Source organism: Amphiura filiformis, chromosome 2 (assembly GCF_039555335.1).
Source record: "Amphiura filiformis chromosome 2, Afil_fr2py, whole genome shotgun sequence".
Classification (NCBI taxonomy): domain Eukaryota; kingdom Metazoa; phylum Echinodermata; class Ophiuroidea; order Amphilepidida; family Amphiuridae; genus Amphiura; species Amphiura filiformis.
The window spans coordinates 43,879,976-43,904,979 of NC_092629.1; the positions used below are offsets into that span (position 1 = coordinate 43,879,976).

General features: G+C 38.2%; 2 protein-coding genes across 3 annotated transcripts in view; one reads left to right on the plus strand and one right to left on the minus strand.

The window, feature by feature from the left end:
* Positions 1-18,888, minus strand: part of LOC140146262 (protein O-linked-mannose beta-1,4-N-acetylglucosaminyltransferase 2-like) — a 120,718-nt gene extending 101,830 nt beyond the window's left edge. The window contains exons 1-3 of one of the 2 annotated variants that reach the window (XR_011858215.1): positions 18,790-18,888; positions 9,870-10,098; positions 4,328-4,392 (exon numbers count right to left, since the gene is read on the minus strand). The gene's annotated coding sequence lies outside the window, so the exon portion shown is untranslated. Of the gene's footprint in view, positions 1-4,327; positions 4,393-9,869; positions 10,099-18,789 lie in introns of those variants that run through there. The other variant, XM_072168044.1, reaches the window with a different exon arrangement.
* Positions 1-25,004, plus strand: part of LOC140146261 (synaptic vesicle membrane protein VAT-1 homolog-like) — a 122,958-nt gene that overhangs the window by 92,839 nt on the left and 5,115 nt on the right. The window contains 8 exon segments of the mRNA XM_072168043.1: positions 6,575-6,704; positions 9,900-10,115; positions 11,327-11,472; positions 12,121-12,224; positions 19,648-19,703; positions 20,507-20,588; positions 20,591-20,700; positions 22,581-22,664. Coding sequence (XP_072024144.1) covers positions 6,575-6,704; positions 9,900-10,115; positions 11,327-11,472; positions 12,121-12,224; positions 19,648-19,703; positions 20,507-20,588; positions 20,591-20,700; positions 22,581-22,664 — 928 coding nt within the window.

The following is a 25,004-nucleotide window of genomic DNA, read 5'->3' on the forward strand; positions in this document are numbered from 1 at the left end:
ATAATGCAACTATTTGCTATCTACCTAAGATAACACATATCATCATAGAATGCAACTATTTGCTATCTACCTAAGATAGCACATGTCATCATATAATGCAACTATTTGCTATCTACCTAAGATAACACATGTCATCATAGAATGCAACTATTTGCTATCTACCCAAGATAACACATGTCATCATAGAATGCAACTATTTGCTATCTACCAAAGATAACACATGTCATCATAGAATGCAACTATTTGCTATCTACCTAAGATAACACATGTCAACATAGAATGCAACTATTTGCTATCTACCTAAGATAGCACATCATAGAATGCAACTATTTGCTATCTACCTAAGATAGCACATGTCATCATATAATGCAACTATTTGCTATCTACCTAAGATAACACATATCATCATAGAATGCAACTATTTGCTATCTACCTAAGATAGCACATGTCATCATATAATGCAACTATTTGCTATCTACCTAAGATAACACATGTCATCATAGAATGCAACTATTTGCTATCTACCCAAGATAACACATGTCATCATAGAATGCAACTATTTGCTATCTACCTAAGATAACACATGTTATCATATAATGCAACTATTTGCTATCTACCTAAGATAACACATGTCATCGTAGAATGCAACTATTTGCTATCTACCTAAGATAACACATATCATCATAGAATGCAACTATTTGCTATCTACCTAAGATAGCACATGTCATCATAGAATGCAACTATTTGCTATCTACCAAAGATAACACATGTCATCATAGAATGCAGCTATTTGCTATCTACCTAAGATAGCACATGTCATCATAGAATGCAACTATTTGCTATCTACCAAAGATAACACATGTCATCATAGAATGCAACTATTTGCTATCTACCTAAGATAACACATGTCAACATAGAATGCAACTATTTGCTATCTACCTAAGATAGCACATCATAGAATGCAACTATTTGCTATCTACCTAAGATAGCATATCACAGAATGCAACTATTTGTTATCTACCAAAGATAACACATGTCAACATAGAATGCAACTATTTGCTATCTACCTAAGATAACACATGTCATCATAGCTACAATGATTTGCTATCTACCTAAGATAACACATATCATCATAGAATGCAACTATTTGCTATCTACCTAAGATAACACATGTCAACATAGAATGCAACTATTTGCTATCTACCTAAGATAGCACATCATAGAATGCAACTATTTGCTATCTACCTAAGATAGCATATCACAGAATGCAACTATTTGTTATCTATCAAAGATAACACATGTCAACATAGAATGCAACTATTTGCTATCTACCTAAGATAGCATATCCCAGAATGCAACTATTTGCTATCTACCGAAGATAACACATGTCATCATAGAATGCAACTATTTGCTATCTACCAAAGATAACACATGTCAACATAGAATGCAACTATTTGCTATCTACCTAAGATAACACATGTCATCATAGAATGCAACTATTTGCTATCTACCTAAGATAACACATGTCATCATAGAATGCAACTATTTGCTATCTACCTAAGATAGCACATGTCATCATAGAATGCAACTATTTGCTATCTACCTAAGATAACACATGTCATCATAGAATGCAACTATTTGCTATCTACCTAAGATAGCACATGTCATCATATAATGCAACTATTTGCTATCTACCTAAGATAACACATGTCATCATAGCATGCAACTATTTGTTATCTACCTAAGATAACACATGTCATCGTAGAATGCAACTATTTGCTATCTACCTAAGATAACACATGTCATCATAGAATGCAACTATTTGCTATCTACCAAAGATAACACATGTCAACATAGAATGCAACTATTTGCTATCTACCTAAGATAGCACATCATAGAATGCAACTATTTGCTATCTACCTAAGATAGCATATCACAGAATGCAACTATTTGTTATCTACCAAAGATAACACATGTCAACATAGAATGCAACTATTTGCTATCTACCTAAGATAGCATATCCCAGAATGCAACTATTTGCTATCTACCGAAGATAACACATGTCATCATAGAATGCAACTATTTGCTATCTACCAAAGATAACACATGTCAACATAGAATGCAACTATTTGCTATCTACCTAAGATAACACATGTCATCATAGAATGCAACTATTTGCTATCTACCTAAGATAACACATGTCATCATAGAATGCAACTATTTGCTATCTACCTAAGATAGCACATGTCATCATAGAATGCAACTATTTGCTATCTACCTAAGATAACACATGTCATCATAGAAAGCAACTATTTGCTATCTACCTAAGATAGCACATGTCATCATATAATGCAACTATTTGCTATCTACCTAAGATAACACATGTCATCATAGCATGCAACTATTTGTTATCTACCTAAGATAACACATGTCATCGTAGAATGCAACTATTTGCTATCTACCTAAGATAACACATGTCATCATAGAATGCAACTATTTGCTATCTACCAAAGATAACACATGTCAACATAGAATGCAACTATTTGCTATCTACCTAAGATAACACATGTCATCATAGAATGCAACTATTTGCTATCTACCTAAGATAACACATGTCATCATAGAATGCAACTATTTGCTATCTACCTAAGATAGCACATGTCATCATAGAATGCAACTATTTGCTATCTACCTAAGATAACACATGTCATCATAGAATGCAACTATTTGCTATCTACCTAAGATAGCACATGTCATCATATAATGCAACTATTTGCTATCTACCTAAGATAACACATGTCATCATAGCATACAACTATTTGTTATCTACCTAAGATAACACATGTCATCGTAGAATGCAACTATTTGCTATCTACCCAAGATAACACATGTCATCATAGAATGCAACTATTTGCTATCTACCTAAGATAACACATGTCATCATAGAATGCAACTATTTGTTATCTACCTAAGATAACACATGTCATCATAGAATGCAACTATTTGCTATCTACCAAAGATAACACATGTCATTATAGAATGCAACTATTTGCTATCTACCAAAGATAACACATGTCATCATAGAATGCAACTATTTGCTATCTACCTAAGATAACACATGTCATAGAATGCAGCTATTTGCTATCTACCTAAGATAACACATGTCATTATAGCTACAATGATTTGCTATCTACCTAAGATAACACATATCATCATAGAATGCAACTATTTGCTATCTACCGAAGATAACACATGTCAATGCAACTATTTGTTATCTACTGAAGATAACACATGTCATCATAGAATGCAACTATTTGCTATCCAAAGATTAGGCCAAAAAAAATAATGGTTTGTCTCAAAGCTCACAAGTGGTTTGAAAACAAATGCGAAATGCGATTTTTTAAATTTTTTATTCCCGACTTTTTTCATGGTAATTTGGAGAAAAAATCTGATTTTCGCCTAATTTTTGCGGAAAAACTAAAAAAAAAAAAAAAAATTGAAATAAAAAAAATTCTGCATTTCTTTTTTTCCAAATCTCACGAATTTACAAATGCGCGCGCGAGCTTTGAGACAAACCTTTTTTTTTTTGCCTTATACACATTCATTTTTAAATTACACCATGTTCTGATGTAGACAGAGTCTCTGGCAGGCTTAATAAATATTTTATTTCAAACAGGTAGACCTGTTAATTTGCCTCGGCCAATAAACTACCAAAATAATATAAAACCGTAATATATTATATTTTTATGCTCTGTTCAATTCAAGTTTATCGCCGACTCATTTTGCAAGTATTCCATAATGCAAATACTCAAGTGCTTATGTATTATGCTATTCCAGTTGAAAACCACACTCCCCCCTGACATGACCTTATAAATCACCCACATAGGGGGTGTAGATTTCAAATGGAATCGCCCATTCAGGTAACCCCATTTGAAATTCACACTCCCTGTCTGAAAGATTAAAATTATGTCTTTCGTAGCATGCACAGGGGGTATAGATTTCAACTGGAATAGCCCATTATATCCACAGCATCTCAACTAGAACACCAAATTCCCTTTCAACTTTGCCATTTGCCTCAAATTTGAATAATTTCAAGTCGTACAAAATTCAAACTCAAAATATTACCGACATATTTCGTCACAGCTCTCTTCGATTTCAAAATATGAACGCACAATATATACACTTGACTAGCCTTGCATTTGCTAACGTTTTTCTAAAGATTCCTTGGCAAAGCAAAAATAGTGTAAATTTAACGCTCAACAAAAATAGTACTTGGACGGCTAATTTCCTGCATCATTTCTGCATGAGTGAGCATGTATGAGCTTACCTGGTATTCAGATATAATGATGGAACTGCGAGTGAGCTGAGTTATGAGGCCATACATGGAGTTTACTACAAATGCAAAATATGATAAAAAGAAGGAATGGGAGAGGTGAACAGAGGAATTCAAGAAAGCACATGCATTGACATTTGTTGATTGAATTACCATTGCATAATTTTGAACATCTTAAAAATCTACAGGTATGAAGAGATGCGAGGGCTCATGTAAACCATTCAAATTTTGAATGATTTTGAAATCAGCCTTTAGAGGCATATTTACAATGGTAACATTAGATATGTCTTTTATACCATAATATAGGCCTACACAATTATTATCAACTGAATTGTAAAATAGCAGGACTTTGAAAAAAGAAAAGAAAATGCTCTTGTACACCTCAAAGGCTTTGAACAACAACTGGATGTAAACTAAAAGAAATCAAATAATTATTATAATGACTTGGCTGTTAAATTGTAAAGTTTAAAATAACACATATATTTAAAGCCATAATGTGTGATTTGCTTCACAGCGACGCCCTCAATTTTACTCAGATTTCTACTTTTTGCATAATTATAATGCCCAGTGGTATACTAAAATACCACGTAAAAGACTAAGCCTGAAGTGCTTTTAATAACAGTAAAATTTAACATTTTGTATTAAAACCGGGTCGACCCGGTTTTATTCAGAGTTCAATGATCGAATGCTTGCTAACATGTACCATGGATGTCAGCTTGTATACATGTACACACGTCGAGCGCGATGCTCCGTGCAGTTACATGTAATACACGTATTGTAGGCGTTGGATTGAAATAGCAATTTTCTTCGTTATACCTCATTTGTTTGGATCGAAATTAAAAGGGGATAATGTGATCAGTGAAAACAAACATTTAAATAAGAATCTATTCTTTATGCAAATCACACATTATTGCTTTAAGGAAGGGTAAGGTAGAACAGTAAATATCCAATCAAAAGCTTGGAAACAAGTAGGTTTTAACTCGTCACAACTGGTGTGATCATTACTTCAATAAATTGACCTCTGAAGCACGCAAGATGTATATTTACATCTATAATGATTAATATTATCCAAATTAAAAAAACAAAAAACAAAACAAATCGGTTTGATCTTTTGATCAACCATCCTTATTATTTATAAAAATCAATTAATTGACTGTTTATTGTGACTACCTATGAATCAGTACATGTAATGTACCAATAATTCTGATTAATTAGTTCATCGAAGCAGCATCAACAGTCGACCTGAAGATCGAACAAATTTGGTTCTGATGCCTAAAGCAAAAGAGGATCATGCTATTATCATAGGCCAAAGAAACTGTTTGTTATTACTTTTGTTTTGTTTTGTTTATATATTGGTTATGATAATGATTACTAATTATTTTGTATAGTTAATTAACATGGTTTAGAAATGTATATGTTTACCTATGTTTGCAACCTTGATGATTGATGAGTAATAATCACAATGGTCAGTCAACTTTGGTTCTCAGGACTTACCTGGCATAATTATGACATTCATTTAGTAATTAAGGAATTCTTTAAGTGATTATGAACAACCACAATCTAGGCCATCGGCCTGATGACGTCCAGAGAACAAATGTTACTTTCATCCTTTTCCAAGTACAAAATTGTATATCATTCATAAGGTGGTTTTGCATGATTTCTTAAAGGAAACTACCGCCCATCATCTTCTTAAGATTAATAGTACAAGCAAGGTTAATGTATCATGGTAAAACAATAGAGATGAGTTCTAGGAAAGTGATGGTTTCCTACATGATGATTGGATGGTTAAGTTGGATGTATGTGATGTGGGTTAAGAATTGTGTTTTGAGAGTTAGTTAAGTTTTGGAAGTTGAAGAAGAAGGATCACAAATAAATATCACATCAAGCAAAAGGAATATTAACTTTGTATTTTCATCGTATATCACATCAAGTCTCTACCCGAGTTAGTTCCCCAGACCAACATCAACAGACCTCATAAAGCCCGGTTATACTATATCACATGAAACCATCTACGACCGGACCAACACTACCCATCGGACATCCATGTTGGGTCCCAAACCTAACAAACCTCTTATGGTTAAAGACCCATGAACTAACTAGTCCCTGTCTGTTACAATAACTAATAAGTTATATTGGTAGAGTTTAAACCTTCAACTTCCAAAACTAATAAGTTATTAATGTTTAATGATTGTCATGCAAATAAATTGATATATTGTCTTTTTTCTTGTTTTTCATTTCTAGTGGTCTGAATTTTGTTGATGTGATGGTTCGACAAGGTGCCATTGACAACCCTCCTAGAACTCCCCTAGTCATGGGCTATGAATGCTCTGGTATTGTGGAATCCGTTGGAGAAGGTGTGCCAGATTTTGAGGTAAGATTTGGCTGTTCCATTTGAAATCTACACTCCTCCTGTAGAAGATTTAGTTAAAGTCTTCCACAAAGGGAGTATGGGTTTCAAATTGGATTGACAATTGGAAATATTCCATTTGAAATACTCCCATTGTGGAAGATATACACTATTCCTATTGGGGCTGCCAGCACAGGTACACAAGATGTGCTTGAAGTATGGCTGGTACTGTGCAGTACCAGTGCATGCAGTACCACTGCTGGTGGGTGTTACAATATTCATGGAATAATGTTACAGTGGGTCCTTTGCAGTAACAGCATTGGTGCTATAGAATTTGTGTGCGCCTGTCAGGTACCTTGGTGATGGTGTACCTGTGCAGGCAGCTGCAACAAGAATCTTGTAGTGTATAGGTCTTGAGATATGAGCAAAAGTTAAAACTGTGAGTGCAATACCGTAAACGTTCGCCTAATGGAGCTATGGGCTCCCTTGACATAACTGGAATATTCGACACAAACTAAAATTGTCCTCCCATAAAAATTCCACCAGCAAATAAGGGTACATACCCTTAATTTTTGTTGGGATTTTTCGAGGAGTGGGCTCTCTATTTGTAAATGAAATTTACTCCAAAGCAAATGAGCCCAATTAGGCGAACGTTTACGAACGTTTACGGTATTACTGTGAAATCTGAGTAAATATTTGCACTTAATTTATTTTTGCGCTTTTCACGTTACACACCACCACACAAATATATTCATTTTATCCAAACGTTGATGTAAGGAAACATAGAAACGCAATTTAAAATAATGGAAATAGTTCATAATTGGCGAAGCGCAAAATTTTACGCTTTTACTGAAGAAAAGAATTTAGTACCGGTATTACAGTAGATTTTCTTTATAGTATGCACATAACTGCTTACATTTATTTAAATAAATAATTTTGTTAGGTCAGGTCAAGAAGATGTCAATATGAGGTTTGATTAACTCTCTCCATTCGAGTGTTGACTGCAGACAACAAATTTCAATTTTTTATATAAAAATTCAAAAATTTCACAACTAAATTGTAAATTTTCATGACCATAGTTGGAATTAGCGTAAAAAATGCAAAAAATGAGTACAAATAAGCCTAGTATTGGTTCAGTGGTTCTTAAGATAGCTGTTGATATTTTGAGAAAATAGCTCAAAACTTGGACCAGCATGCAGAGTATTATGTGTCAAGCAACAGGGCTGCCAGATACAATTACCGTATTTTGTCAAATAGTCGCCCCCAAATAAACGCCCCCACCACTTTTTTTCAACCAAGATGTTTCAAAAATGCAGATATTTCCATGCTATCTTGTGTAGTAAGCTTTCCAAGTTGCCCACATGGTCGATAATAGCGTCACTTTTTGGCGAAAATCTGGACTGGAAAACCGGAAGTGAACCAGAAGTCAGTACTAGTGTTTCTAGTTCATAGTTTGTAATTTTAGCATGAGTTTTAAGTTTACCTAATGATTTTAACGGGAATTATCGTTCTAAAATTGACCTTGAATAAACGCCCCTCCTTGGGAAAATGTAATGCCCCCGAGGGCGTTTATTTGATGAAATACGGTATGTCGACCCTTCCCAAGATAACATCATGATGTGCACACACACAGTGCTTCCATCTTTCTATGCCCTTCTGTTGGCCTCTTAACCTTAAGTGCATACACATACAAAGTGAGAAGAGTGCATGTTTACTTGCGCATGTTTCTTATGCTACTTGACATGCTCTTTGCCATTTCCCGCTATCCCATTAGTTCCAATGAGCTATTCCATTTCACATACATATTCCCCCTGTAGAAGATTTAGCTTAAAGGGGGACTCCGGCAATCATAACTTATGCCTTATATGTTAGAAAAATTATTATCAAGCACGAATCACATTGTTTTATTTAAAACAAACTCATATTGACCATAAAAAGGAATAAAAACAGTTGGATCTCAACACGCGATATTCAAAATTCCCGCGCCGAAATTGTCTAAGTGCAATGACGTAATGGTTATTTGTGTTCAATTGTCGTCAGCCTTCATTGTATTATTGGGACGTCATTGCACTCGGCGCCCGGGAATTTTGAATATCGCGTGTTGAGAAACGGATGTTTTTATTCATTTTTATGGTCATTATGAGTTTGTTTTAAATAAAGCCATGTGATTCGTGCTTGATAATTATTTTTCTAACATATAAGGAATAATATTGTGATTGCCGGAGACTTCCTTTAAGTTTTCTACAGAGGGAGTATGGGTTTAATATATACAATTGGATAACTTCCATTTGTTGGGGGCATTTAATTGAAGGGGGTGACTATTCTATATGTTACTCTTTTTCTGATCTTTTAATGCCATTAGAGTGGCTACCATTGTAAAGATGAAAACATGATTTAAGATGCGCCATCAGTGTTCACTTTTACTTTAGGGGGACTACACCCCTAGTCAATTTTGTGCCTATTTTTGCATTTTTCTCATAAATTATAGTGCATTGGTGACAGATAAGATATGTATATGATAGGGGCAAAGACTACAACTATTGCACTGAAAATTCAGCAACTCAAGGCAAGTAGTTTATATTGATTTATTGATCAAATATTGGTTTTCCCTCATTTTTGACTGTAACTCCACAACTGTTGTCTGTGCTGAAATAACATTTTCAGTGCAGTAGTTGTAGTCCTTGCCCCTATAAAATACATATCTTACTTGTCACCAATGCGCTGTAATTTTTGAGAAAAATGCAAAAATACGCACAAAATCGGGCAGGGGAGTAGTACCCCCCTTAAAGATAACATAGTTTTACTATGTATGGCCTTAATCTTCCACATAGGCAGTGTGAATTTCAAATAGGGTTATGTATGCTATCTATAATCAAAATATCTCAATTTTCTCGATCCTATCATCTGAGCCTAATTGGTCCGCTCGGATATTTACATCAAGCGGTTCGTTATTTATGATAAGAAATAAGGTACCGCTAAGATGTACCTCATTTCCTATCATATATACTGAAACACTTGTCTTGAGTCACTGAAATTTCAGTGTAGTAATTGGATTCCTTGCCCCTATAATATACATAACTTTTGTTACCAGTGTTATTATTTTTGAGAAAAATGTAAAAATAGGCACAAAATTGGGCAGGGGTGTAGTACCCTCTTAAATATGTCCTTTGTTATACTGCTTAAACTCACCGTAAACTCTGTTGTCTTCTTCTGCTGTAGATTGGAGATCGTGTGATAGCCTTCAAGCGTTATGGCACCTTCTGTGAAGTAATCACCACGCCTTCCAAGTACTGCTATAAAATGCCAGAGGACATGAGTTTTGACGACGGTGCAGCTCTTGGAATCAGTTTTACAACAGCGTTTATGCTCATCTTTGATGTCGCTAACATCAAACCAGGAAAATCGGTGCTCGTACACTCTGCAGGAGGTGGAGTGGTAAGGAAAAAGAAATAATTATAGGAACAACAGGAGGAACAAAACAATTTTTTTTGTTTCAGCATCTTATTATACCCATGACATGAAACTGTAAAAATCCAGACTTTATTTTCAACCTCCATGGTAAAATCAAGTGCAACTGTGTACAAGATACAGTCAAGGGGTCAAAGCCTAAAGGCCCCAAGTACAAAAACACCACGATACAGGCATTTTTGTACTCAGGACCTTCTGGCTCTCACACATTCATGCATTAGTGTTGTACTTAGGGCTTTACATTTTCGCTGATAACAGTTTCTGTGGCTATGGCCTCATTACGGCTATAAAATCATAAGGTACCTAATCTTGTAAGGATTATTTTGGAACCAAAATCTCATTTTGGCCAAAAATGTATACCTACGGCCTTTTGGCTCTGACCCCTCACAGTCTTTAAAAAGATAATCATCACTAGAAGGGGTGCCAATTATTCAAAAGAAACAATAAAACGGTCAAGGCCTCAAATCGAGCAAAGAATTCACATTTTATGTATATTTTAATGGGACACTTAATTGGTGGTGGGCGCTAATTCTGCTAATTCTGACTATGGGCCTATTATCTAATAACTATAAGATTTTATCGCGGTCGCCAACATCAATAACAACACAGTGATAAAGATGTTGAGTTTAAATTACTGGAACTAAGTGTGCCCATAAAAATTTGTGTGGATCACAGACTACTACAGACCATGTATCAACAGTCAAAGTCCCTGTGCAATTGTATGCTGTGAATTCTTGCATATTCATGAGGGCCGATTGTTCCATCGTGCCATGTCTAACAATCATGCCAGCGTTGCGTGCCTTTGGTATACACGCGATAGAGTGTTGCGTACTTGCGTGCCTTCGCGATAGACCGTAGAAATATGCAGTAAGTGCATAGCAGTTTTGCCTGTGTCGCATTTCATGGAACAATCGGCCCTCATGAGAAGACTTTGACTCCTTGTACGCGATCTGTTATCTTTTTCGTCCATGGTGTGGATATACAATTATTACCGCTATTTAATAGTCTTTTTGGTAAACTTTGAAATACTCAAAATGTGGCCAGGTCGGTAAACTTTGGAATACACAAAATCTGGCCAGGTCAGGCCAATAACGGTCACAACAAAAAAAGTTATGTGTTTGTAAACTTTTGTGACGATTAGATACAATATGATCATGTGATATTGATTTGTTTTTCAGGGTTTAGCAGTCTCTCAGCTGTGTCACATGATGGATGGTGTCAAACTGTTTGGAACAGCCTCAGCCAGCAAACATGAAGCTATCAAGGACAAGTTTGACCATCTCATTGACACTGCCACTACAGATTATGTAGAGGCAGTTAAAAAGTAAGTCAGTCCATATTTTCAACAAATTTAACCAAAATTACCAGTTTTTACAACTTTTCCGAGAAATCTTTGGCAAGTTTGAACATTTTTGATAACATAAAGCAAAATGCATGTTTTGAAAAATGACCCATCCATATACCAAAATTGACTTTGGAAAAAGTGTCACTGACAAACCAAATGGCTAAAAATGCTGCAAATCTATGTATGGTCATTTGGAGCTCTAATTGGAGCCCGGCACTCAACTTGGGCTAGCTACAACCCTGACCCCCTATGGACAGCGTTCGAAATAGGGATCCGGCCATTGGCCTGTAACTTTTTGGCCTGGCCGGTAACTTTTCTGACTGGCATCTAGTTGCCGGCCCGGCTGGCCGGTAACTTTTTAAGGTCAAGCCCGGCTGGCCTGTAACCTTTTGAGGCATATTTCGAACACTGCCTATGGAAGACATAACCTTTTTTGGGGGGGGGGTGATTTTGCACATTTGTTATTATGATGAGCTAATTTGCATTTTTTTTTTCAAATTCTTATTATTAAAAAAAAAAAACTCTCAAAATATAATTTGTTTTATCACTAATTGTTTTGAGAACAGCGCTGAGAACCACAAATTCTAGTTTATTAATATTTCCAAATTGTTTGTTATTGTGTCCTAGGATAAACCCTGAAGGTGTGGATGTAGTATTGGACTGTCTGTGTGGAGATGACACAAATAAAGGCTACAATCTACTACGACCCATGGGAAAATATGTACTCTATGGTAGGTATTCGCCCTTAGCATGGATCCGCCATCTTGCTACCAAAACGAGGTTCTCCTTGCAAATGCATTTTTATTTATGAACTCTTGCTTTTCTAGCAACGTGCCAGAAGGCTTTGCAAAGCATACGCCATAATTAAAGTATATGTTTGACAGGTCTATGCAAACACAACACACACTTTGTGGATAGAACCTCATTTTGAGATGACCAGGTCAAAGGGTCAATTTAGCAATCAACACATACAAATTTCACCCAAATACAATATGCTGAAGCTGCATGGACAAATGTTTATAATTGGAGCCGGAGTTTGCATCTGACTTCACCTGTTACAGTTACTCTAGCTTCGAATTTGCAGATGATAGTTACGCATTCGATGCTAGAGTATGTATGTTGCTATCGTTTTTCGGTTGGACAGCGTTGACATTTTTTGCACCGGATATTATTTATTGTGTTAATATTGAAATTTGGATGAAAGTTATTTTGATGAGTCAACTGTAACTTTTGAGTAAAATTTGCTTATTTTAAATAGTCCTAAAATTTTGTTGATCGTGCAATTTTAGCAAAATTTTTTATGTGATAGCCCGTCGTGATCGGCTGTGTTTACTTAACTTCGAACTAGATCAGACTAGATTTTGAATGCAATGGTCTCTAGCCTCAAATGTGAAGCTATCGGGGAGCAAATTCGTGGCTAGACTTCTCGAGCAAGAATTCGGGGCTGAGATGAGATTTGAGATAATTAGTTAATTCATGTTCATCGTAGAACTTTCCCACTGCGTACACATGTATGTCGTACACAGCGTAGGATGCAGATGTGAATGCATATTATTGCACAAACCTGATTGGGCAGTTCTAAAAATGTTGCAGCTGTGCCATGCCGTACGCTCTTGTGTTGTTAGTGCTACCCACGAAATTGCTGGCGTACTGAGAGTTCCACAATGAACACAAAATTTCCTTATAGTGTACACACACTAGACCCTATCCGCCTGAGCCCCGACTCCAGAAAGTATTAGCAGAAGCAGAACAGCATGTGAGGGCGAGATGGCCGAGCGGTTAAGGCATTGCGCTGCCGGCCGGGAGATACGATCGACGAGGGTTCGAGCCTTGGGCTTGCCTTAGGTGAAAATTCTCTTCCCTCCCAAAAGTTCCTATATGGTCGGGAATCCTTCAATTGAGTTCAGTAATTTAATTTCAGAATTTAATTGAAGAATTTCTTCTCGCCCCCATACACTGCCTAGCACGTGCAGATATAGGTAGTTATGTGCGATGTCCGTGATTCGGAAGTCACGTAAAGCCGTTGGTCCCGTGTACAGGAGGATTCATCCCTGTGGATGTTCCAGTGTCAGAGCTATTACGAAAAGAGAGGGGGATCATCCCCGGTTCTGATATCTGCACTCAACCCTCTAGGTTCAAGAGGACAAGATGGGCGCGATACAACTGTACATAGGTTGTCTACCCATTGCAAACTAGACTCGCTGAGTCTCATGGATGCCGTTCGTCCACTGAGACTCGTTTTTCCCATTTTGTGTGTGAATGTGATTTACACGCTTAAGACTTTGCGCCGCTGTGGCATTTAAAAAAATTTCTTTGAAATTTGGACGATGCATGTAAAACTGTACTCATATAACAATCAGAAACTTCCTAGGATTCTTACCAAATTCTTGAAAGGCAATATCATTTGGAATTTCGGCGAATAAAGATGATTTAAGAAGCCGCCTCTCTCCCCGTGTCCGACAAAAATGATCACGAATGAAAAATGACAAATTTCACTGCGCGTGCGCTAAAGGTTAATTTCGCTGATCCCTCCTGTTCTTTTCAATGTCAATTTAACACACGATTCCCGCTGTTGTTTTGGTTCCAATAAAATAGCCTAAATCTCAAGGCCCCGATCTCAAAACAATAAACATGGCGGGACAAGCACAACCCGATGACCGTGCGTAAGCAGTTGAAGGACTGGTTGATTAAGTTACGTGAAAATCGTCATTGATCACCATCAAGCGATAGTCTCTGCACAGCCAATTTGCGTCGGTCCTAACGTTAAATCGTTCCTATAGACACATACAGTGTGTGCGAGACTAACCTACCACCTGCCTACGACAAAAACAAATGAGGCGAAGAACTGAGCAACCATTTTTGTCCTGAAAAATGCTTCATCGTGACGATCAGAAGCGCCAAAATTTTTTTTTTTTACTATGCTGGATATTGTTCTGGAATCAAAGTACATGTAAGGATCAAATTTGAAGGTAAATAGGCCAAATATTGCAAGAAAATCTACTCACTAGGCGGCTAGGGACTGCGCATTGAGTACACGGCTATAGGGGTGCGCATTGAGTACACGGCTATAGGGGCGCATGGTGTGCGCATGCGCCGAGGTGTCAGCATCTCCTTCTACATCGCTGGTGATATATTGGAGTCCAAATTCCACTTTTAGTGACTTTTGTGAGCCAAATTGTCCCAGAAATCATTCCATCGTGAACTTTAACTTCCAATTATACCGGGAGTAAATTTTTAGTCGCCTGGTTACTGCAGTTTTTCCAGAATTTGAACTTGAATTTTCACTGCTTGGACCACATACTTCCACGTGTGACGCAGCAGGAAATTCACTGTGGAGGCCATTTTGTTCCCTCGCCGATTGGATTGAGGCTTTGCTTCGGAGCCATCCTTGCCTTGTGTTTGCTACAATTTACATCTAGTATGCTTCTTCAAGCAGCGAGGAAGTCAGCAACGATGGAAGCTTAAATCCCCATGTGTCGTGAGCGACAACGGTGCGGTTTGTAGTAAGTTAGTAAGCCGGTGGGGTCGGGTGGCCCTCCGTTAGTACGCATACAGGTGAGATCGAACTGAGTAATAGTCGACCATGTTGTTATCTAATGCTATGAATGTATACATGATACTTGTTGGGTTTTCCATCTATACCCACCAGTTCACCACTTTTATAAACTCACACTGTGATGGTGTAAATTATGCCCAGGATAAAAAGTCTGAGTTCTGGGTCCCAAACTTACACATGTCACCTGAACAAAGCTTTCAAAGCATCCCAGGAATGGTTAATCTCCTGGCACATTTGAACTATAAACATCAATCCCTTGGTCTTCACCAGACCAACCAGCCCGTTAAGCTAGTTTTTACATATTTCACTTTCTTGGTTATGATGCAAGCTGGGGACTTACACCCAAACCCAGGGCCATACACGCCAATATTTCCGTGTATGTTATGTGGCAAAGCAGCACGGTGGAACCAGCGTGCTGTTAGCTGTGACGAATGTCACGGGTGGTTCCATGCTGATTGCATGTCCATGTCCACTACCGTCTATAATGTCCTTGTTGAAAGCAGCCAAATTGAGTGGATATGCTGCCAGTGTGGCGTTCCAAATTTCGCAAGTTCTCTCTTTACCAATAGTGACATTGAATTGTCCAATAGTTTTGATTGTCTTTCAACCAGTCACTCCAGTTCAGTCAGTAATGTCACTAGCAATAATTCTAGCGCTGAGCTGCCAAGCTCACCCCTAGCTGCATCCTCACCAACTAACACTCGTAGAAAAACAAAGAGTCCGAATCACAGAAATACATGCAGACAACAACTCAAAGTAATGGTTGTCAACTTTCAGGGCTTACGAAGCAAAATTGCAGACCTAGCTTGCTGCATCGAGCAGCACTCACCCGATGTGGTGATAGGTTCTGAGGCGCACCTTGATGACACTGTGAACAGCAGTGAGTTATTCCCACCTGATTACACGGTGATCAGGAAAGATAGGAATTTCGGTCCACAAAAAGGTGGCGTCCTTCTGGCTTTTAAGAATGACCTGGTCATTACCAACCGGTCTGACTTAGACAGTGATTGTGAGGTGGTGTGGGCCTCATTGCAGATTCACGGAGCTAAGCAGATAACCATTGGTGCTTTTATAGGTCCCAAATTTTCGGGAGCACCACTGAGTACCTTGACCAACTACGCGACTCCCTTGACAAAGCCAATTTGTCGAGGGGAGGTCAGCTGTGGTTGGCAGGTGACTTCAATTTTCCAGACATTAATTGGGAAAACTATTCAGTTAAACCCAATGCCCAGTATGGCGTTTTGTCTAGACATTTTTTGGACATTGTTGATGACTTTGGTTTTACCCAGATAGTCACCAAACCCACCAGGATTAACAACATCCTTGACATTTTTCTTACCAACAACCAATCCCTGGTTGAGAGTACCTCCATGACACCAGGAATCAGTGATCATGACAGTATTCGGTCATATCCATTAATGTCAAGCCCAAGCTTTGTAAACAGAAACCTCGTAAGGTTTTCATCTGGGACAAAGCAGACACATGCTCTATCAAGGCTGAACTCAAAGAATTTAGCAACAAATTCACCACCAAAGACACTTCTCAGTGTTCAGTGGACAGCCTGTATGAAGAATTTATTGAGACTATTAATTCAGTGATGGAAGATCACATTCCATCTCGTGTTGTCAGGAAAAAAAACCTGACACCCTGGATTAATAAGAGAGTCAAAGCGTTTTCACAAAAAGAAAACAAAGGGCTTACAATAAATATCGTAAGTCTCCTAATCAGGAAAATCTGACTCATTTTCAGGACCTTCGTAAATCAACCCAGAAAGTTAGCAGGTATTCTTACAGGAAATACATTAATTCCATTTGCACTGAGTCATCCAAAAAATTTTGGACATACATGAAGTGTCTCAAAAAAGACACAGTTGGTATACCTACCTTGAAAAAGAATGGTAAGTTGGAATCCGGAAACACTGCGAAAGCAGACATTCTTAATTCGCAGTTCAGTAAAGTTTTCACACAGGAGAAAGTTCAACTCCCTCACCTACCCCCAAGCTCAATCCCATCAATTCCCAATTTCAAAATTTCAGTTGGCGGTGTCATTAAATTACTTTCGGATCTAAACCCGCACAAAGCCACAGGACCCGACGGGATCCCAGCCCGGATTCTCAAGGTAGCCGCCGAGGAGATAGCCCCGGCATTGTCTATGATCTTTCAGAAATCCTTGGATACCGGCGAGATCCCGTCATCCTGGCTGCGTGCCAACATCTCCCCCATCTTCAAAAAAGGCGATCGGTCAGGCGCATCCAATTACCGTCCGTATCCCTCACAGCCATATGTAGTAAAGTTCTGGAACACATTATTCACTCCCAAATCATGACCCATTTTGACAAGTATTTTATTTTATCTGATAAACAACACGGCTTTAGAAACAAACACTCCTGTGAGTCCCAATTACTTTTGACTGTTAATGACCTGGCTTTTTCTTTAAATAACAAATCCCAAATTGACATGGCCATCATGGATTTTTCCAAAGCCTTTGAAACCGTCTCGCATAACGGGCTTTTCCTTAAATTAGACAGATATGGCATTAAGTAATAACCTCCTCATTTGGATATCCAATTTCCTCAAGCACCGTGAACAGAGGGTCGTTGTCGGGGGTGAACACTCGACTTGGACAGAGGTTGTTTCTGGCGTCCCTCAGGGCACGGTGCTTGGTCCCTTATTATTTCTTGCGTATATAAATGACCTGCCCCAAAATCTTCATTCTGAAGTCAGGCTTTTCGCCGATGACTGTGTGGTCTACCGTGAAGTCGCAAATGATCTGGACCACACTCTTCTCCAAGTTGATTTGGATACTCTGGAGAAATGGCAGAATGAATGGCAGATGCATTTTAATACCAAGAAATGCTTCATAATGAGAATCACCCATAAGCGGAATGTTAAGATGTTTGATTACAAGCTGGGTAGTTGCATACTGGAGGAAACAAAATGTCACCCATATTTAGGAGTTACAATATCCAACAACTTATCCTGGTCAACACATATAAATAACATCACATCAAGTGCAAACAGATCACTTGGTTTCATTAGGCGTAATTTATACTCATGTTCAAAACCCATAAAGCAAACCGCTTATACATCCTTAGTTAGGCCGCTGTTAGAATATTCAAATTCCGTTTGGGACCCGCATCAGAAAGAACTCATTAATAAAATCCAAAAAAGGGCAGCCAGATTTGTTACGAACACATACGACAGAACCACCAGCATTACTAAACTAGTCAGCGACCTGGATTGGGACACAATGGCCAACAGGAGAACCGCCAACAGAGTAACAATTCTTCACAAAGCAAGACAGGGCCTCCTGGCCCTACCGGTCGAAACTTACTGCAACCAAACCAGCGTCAATCACGACACAATCACCCAGCTGCTTATAAAGTAATCACCTGCAACAAAGACTGTTACAAACAATCATTTTTCCCCAAAACGGTAATCACCTGGAACAATCTACCCTACTCAATAATACAAATTCAAGATCCGCCAGCTTCAAAACTGCAGTGATGGAACACCTAAGAAACGACTAATCAACCCATGCGCACACCAATTCCTACACGCCTGGTTCCAGCTAGGGAGCGTTGTGTAGTACCAACTACAGATAGGGAAAACCAAAAATCTAGACTATTGCAAACCAACATCATGCAGTATTTGACTCCAAAAAGCTTACAAATCCCAGACTCTGAAAATACAGTAATGACGTATTTAGTTAATTAAGGATTAAATCTCACATTATACTACCTTTATGTGTACTATCTTGGTATGCAGTCTCAAAATAATGTGAAAATATGTCTTTTGTCACTTCAAATTTTGGGAAATCCACATCGAGTAGTTAGGGACAGCCGGGATACAAAGTGTATCAACTGCGCATGCACATTAACAGCCTGTATGAAAACAATAATTGATGGCGCAATTTCTTAAAAAACCTGGACCTGTTCAGAATAATATCTTTGCTTTGCATTTCGATCCTGGGGGGGTAAAATTGAGGGGGTGGAGGCAGGGATCTATACGTTTATTTTTTTTGACAATCTAGGAAGGATAAAATTCAAATTGAGAAAAATTCTAGGTATGACTTGTTGTAGGCCTACTAGGGCGGAGGTGGGGATGGGGTGGGGTTCGGTAAGCTAGCCGAATGGGGGAATTAAAAAGGATGCAATTTTGGTGAGCCAAAAGTGGGCGGGGGGAGGTACCCCGCCCAAAACTCAACAAAAAGTTCAGTGGTAATGCATGCATGTTACTGGGCATGGAATACAAGACGCCCTTGCAATAATTATAGGTTTTCAATTATTGGGATCCCAAAAAGTTGGCATGTGCAAATGCATGGGGGGCGAAGATTTTTGGCAGCCCAAGGAGGGGGGGGCAAGCAAATTTTGGCAGACTGAGAGAGGGCGAGCAATTTTTGATGAACAATTTGAAAATTTTACCCACCCAGGCTTCTAGTTCTAATTATTGCACAGCCCCTTATTTCTTCAGCACTGTGTTTACAATAATTCTGTACCACATTTGTTGTCTTTCCATTGCTAGTTTGAACGTTTAGTAAAAACTGATTTAGTTCAATAATCTTGTTTAAAAAAACCCTATCATGTGATTTTTTTACAGGTTCTTCAAATGTGGTCTCAGGCGAAACAAGAAGCTTCTTCAATTTTGCTAGAGCAGTAAGTTTATTTAAAGTTATACTTCTTCAATTTCTATGAAGCCCTTTTCTATAAAGTATTTCTAATATTTAAATTTTTTATTAAAAAAATGATGTGATCATGTGAGACACTTCAAGAAAAATAAATACCCCATGTACTTGTATTCAGATCATCAGTGGCATCATACAGAGCAAAATTTCCAAGGAGGGCAAAATTGCAAAATTATCGTCCTGCTAACTTATAGTCCCATTATAACTTACCTGGGAGTGGATTCAGGTTTTCTGGCTCACACATACTCATACAAAGGTATCCCTCTGAGTTGGACAATTTTGGCAGTGGCGTAACTAGGGTTGGTAGCGCCCGGGGCAAGAAACAAAATTGGCGCCCCTACCCCCACCCGAGAATATCTTAGACACGGGGGTGTGGGAATGGCATTGGCATTATAATATTTTTTAAGTGAGGCCAATTTAGCGCCCCCTAGTGGTAGCGCTCGGGGGCGCCGGGCATGTTGCCCCCCCTTCCCCCTAGTTACGCCACTGAAATTGGGGGAGGTGGAATTGGCAAAAACATCCTTTTTTTAGAGGAGGGGGCTCCCAGCACATGGATCCGCCCTTGTGCGTGCAAATTTATTGAGAGGGGGCAGAGACAGAGAGGAAACCATATAGATGCTAAGCTGTACTTTGTACTATGTACCCCCCGGTACTATGTACTTTCCTGGATTGAGTTACCATTTTTAACAGTAATGTCTAGTTCTAGGTCTAGCTTAAGGCTTCTATGAATGTGTGTTTTCAAACTTTTATTGAAACCATTATTTTTTGTTTCAGTGGTGGCAAGTAGACAAGGTTAACCCGACTAAACTGTATGATGACAACCGCACTGTTAGTGGCTTCCATTTAATGGGGTTGCTCTTGATCAGGGTCGGGCTGACTTAGTCTCTGAAGTCATGCATGATTTGCTGAAACTTTATTGTCAAGGAAAGATTCATCCAGTCATAGATTCAACATGGGCATTTGAAGAGGTAAGTAGGGATGAATTCAAGAGCTTTTAAGGAGGGGGTCATAAGCAGTGGTGGCACCAGGAATGTTTTTCGGTGGGGGAATGAAAGTGAATTTCAGGGGGGTGGGGCAAAATCTACCAATTTTGCACAAAATAGCTGTGATTTGTGTGATTTTGTGTTTTTTGCCTTAAAAGTGTGTGAGAAAACTGGAGGAAACAAGAAAAATATCCCCCCCCCCAATAGCGCCGCCACTGGTCATAAGCCAGGGGGCACTCAACTTGGTAAGTAACATAACAGGGATGTGTGGACACCAGTTCAAAACTAAGGGTCTTTAGGTGAGAGAGAGAGAGAGAGAGTAGCATAGCACAGAGTTTAGTGTGAGGGGCAATGCCAAATTTTCATCCCCATTTGTCAATTTTTGACCCATTTTTAGTCATTGTAAGGACACTTTACTCTTTACTGTCTCCATTTTATCCCTGAAATTTGTTTTTGGGGAAGTATGCCCCCTGGCTCGCCCTGGCTATGCTTCAAGTGAGAGATTTGACAACAAAAAAGGGGGTCATTGGGTGAGAAGACAAAAAAAAACAGGTCTTAATTCCGTGAGACTGGTTGAAATCTTACCAAAAAGGGGGTCTTTTTGTGAGACCGGGAAAGAATATAAAGGTTCACATATTTGAGCTGTGCATAAACAAATTTGGTAAAAAGGGGTAGATTGATCGATAGAAAGGAGACCAGAGCTATCTGACTTGACTCTCTCCAGACGGGTGTCGACAGCAGACAAGTTTCAATTTTTTTTTAATATTCAACAATTTTGGAATTGCACATTTTCATAACCATATGAAATCAGCATGAAAAAATGCATCAAAAAGAGTACAAACAATCCTAGTATTGGTTCAGAGGTTCAGAGATTAAAAAATATATTTTGAAGCAAGAGCATTAAAATATACATGCTTGGATATGGTGCTCGGATCGGAGAAACTTTGTAGTCGCCTGTTCAGGAGTTTGAGAATTACTAAAAAGCTGAGGGGTATGGGGTTGAGGGGATAAAATTGGCTGTTAGTTGAGACCTATAGACTGATTTTACAGATTGGACACTCATCTTGTAGGTTGGTTTTTCTGGACATTAATTTTACAAGAAACATTTCATTTTTGAGTCAAATGAATGATGAATAACTGGGTGATATTATTATTGTACTCAGAACCATAGCCTGGGGGTGTGGGGGATGCAATGCCAATACAAAAAAAGTTCACTTTTTTCTGTTGAAAACATTGAAAGGTTAGAAAGTTTGCTTGATTTCATACCAGCAACTTTTATCTCAAAGGACCCTTTAATAATACATGATGATTTATTAAGCAAGGAATACCCTTTTTCTAAAATTTGCTTGTGTTAGTCACGTTATATTATGTATAGTGTTTTGATCTTGGTAAATGAACCTTGTTACTTTGTTCACAGATGACCAGTGGCCCCCTGGGCTGTGAGCATTCAAAAAGGCCTATTCAGTGATTTGCTCATTGGCATAACTGAAAGCCATATGTATTAAAGACAAAATAGAACATTTTACATGAAACTGTAATATATCTACCAAGCAGAGAAATAGCTACATGTTGGGGCTTCAACTTTGTCAATACTGCTGTTTTTGCTCGTTTGTTGCCAAATTCATCACCACAGAAATCCCTAGTAATAGTTTTAATGACCTATCCTTGACTTTTAAGCAATTTATACACAATTTTGTAATTAGATGTTTGCTGGGATCACTGAATGTGCCTTTGATATGAAGAGGATCTTTTTGAGTGACAAACTGCTTGGGTACGAAAGCCTAAAAAGAATATAATAATTTACAATGTCTTTTGTTCTGTTCTGTTTTGCTTTTGTTTTTTGCTTGCTTTCATTTCTCCGCCAGGTTGGCGATGCCATGATGAGGATGCACGATCGTGTCAACGTCGGTAAAGTCATCATCAAGCCAGAACAACAGCCAAAACCCAAGGTAACATCAGAAGGGCCCAATCTGTCATTTAACACCACAGTCAATGTAATGAAGTATTTAGGAGTGTTTTCCAACTCGAGTCAGGGTGCAGGTGGCGCGTCAAATGCTGCAGAGACTAACGAGGGCACAAGAGATGTCAATGATATCAACGATGAGTAAAAACAAAGATTTATATGATATGATAAACATGTGTATAACAGAAATAAATGAAAATACACACAAACATATGTAGAAACTAAATATTGTACAGATATGATAGTACATAATCACGATATTATAATCCAAATGTATAAAATTATGATAGACATATAATTTTTGCTTTTATGTGATTAATTGTGATACATGTGCACTTGTTGGTAAAACATCACAAATCATCATATAATAACATATAGAATGCAGTATATGTAACCTGCACTGTTGAGGCTATTATGATCAACAGTTTTGTTAGGCTATTCCAGTTGAGATCCATACACCCCTATGGAAGACATGACCTTAATCTTTCAGGTAGTGCAACAGAGTTACCTGAATGAGTAACTCCATTTGAAATCTGCACTCCATGTGTGGGAGATTAAGGTCATGTCTTCCATAGGGGTGGATGGATTTCAACTGGAATAGCATATTTTGAGGACACATGACAAATCTAGGCTATCCAGTCAGTCCTGTGTATGCATAACCAACCGCATGAATGCGCCATTATTATAATCGGTGAGGATGACTTGAGACTATCCCCCTCAGGCTAACGATCGGTAGGCGAAGTTGGACAAAAATAAATGAAATTTATTGATAAAAGATAAAACCACATTTCAGATTTACTCATGCTATTGGTAAGTCATCCTCAAAATAGTTGGTTATGCTGCAAACAGGATATTTCAGGTTTCACAAAAATTACAAAATTGTCTCAAATTGCCATTTTCTAAGGAACAAATTGATGCAACAAAGGGGGGGTAAAAGTTTTGCTATAAAATGGATCATTTTTCAAACCACCCATTTTGACCTATAAACTGATGAGGCCCAAAATTGTTATAGACGAATCCAATTTCACACATTCCTGCTCCTCAATGGCAGCCATTAGCCGTGACGGGTACCCAACTATCCCACCTAAAATGTGGCTGTGAGATGATGAGGCCTTGAAGGGTATTATAAACTGCATTCTATCACCCGTGTAATACGTAGACAAAAGAATGATGACAGTTTACAACACAAAAGAATCTAACATCAAATTTTAAGCGGGTTTAATCCACCCAATTGGGTACTCACAACACCTGTTTGGTGCATGCGGGTACCCAAATATGGCCGACCAAATCCTGACCATGACTTGGCTCCGATTGGATTCGTCTATGGGTTCCCTTTCAGATTCTATTAGACACATCACTACCTGGTCATGACCCCAGTTTACTGTTAAAAGTTACTGTTAAGATACAGTATTTACTACTACAACTACTATTCCAGTTGAAATCCATACACCCCCTATGGAAAACAAAATCTTAATCTCCCACACAGGGGGTGTAGATTTTAAACGTAGCTTGCCTATTCAGGTAACTCCACTTGAAATTCACACTCCCTGTGTGGGTCTATTAAGGTCATGTCTTCCATAGGGGGTGTATGGATTTCAACTGAAATAGCCCATTTCCTGTGTTTCATTTAGAAGTTAATTATTTGATAATGAGTGAGAATTTGATGGACACAGATTTTTTTTATTTTATCAATAACATTTTTTTGTGTCCAAAATATGTCTACTGATCCTTGGCCTGATGGGGATAGTCTATCATCAAATTCTCTACTCATACACTCTACTGGTATATACCCTGGTCTATAAGCAGAATTTGGTAGTCCAATGTTCAAAACTGTATAGTACAATTTCCTGACAGAGAAAATAAGGCAACATTTTGTCCTTTCAACTTTTCGAATCAAATTTGCCTTTGCATGTTGTCATGTGTTCTAAAAATGAGAAAGACTCAGTTTGATGAGTATGGCTTAGGGTGGATCAGGCTCAGATGAATGAGCAATGTGGATTAGTGTGAATCAGGATTAGTTTGAACAAACTGAACATGATGGATTATGCAGATTAATGTGCATTAGGCTCAGATTGACAAGCATGACGGATTAGAGTGCATCCGGCTCAGTTTGATGAGCAAATTGAGCATGGTGGATTAATGTGCATTGGGCTCAGTTTGATGAGCATGATGGATTAGTGTACACCAGGCTCAGTTTGATGAGCATGGTGGATTAATGTGCATTGGGTTCAGTTTGATAAGCATGGTGGATTAGTGTGCATTGGGCTCAGTTTGATGAACATGGTGGATTAATGCGCATTGGGCTCAGTTTGATGAGCATGATGGA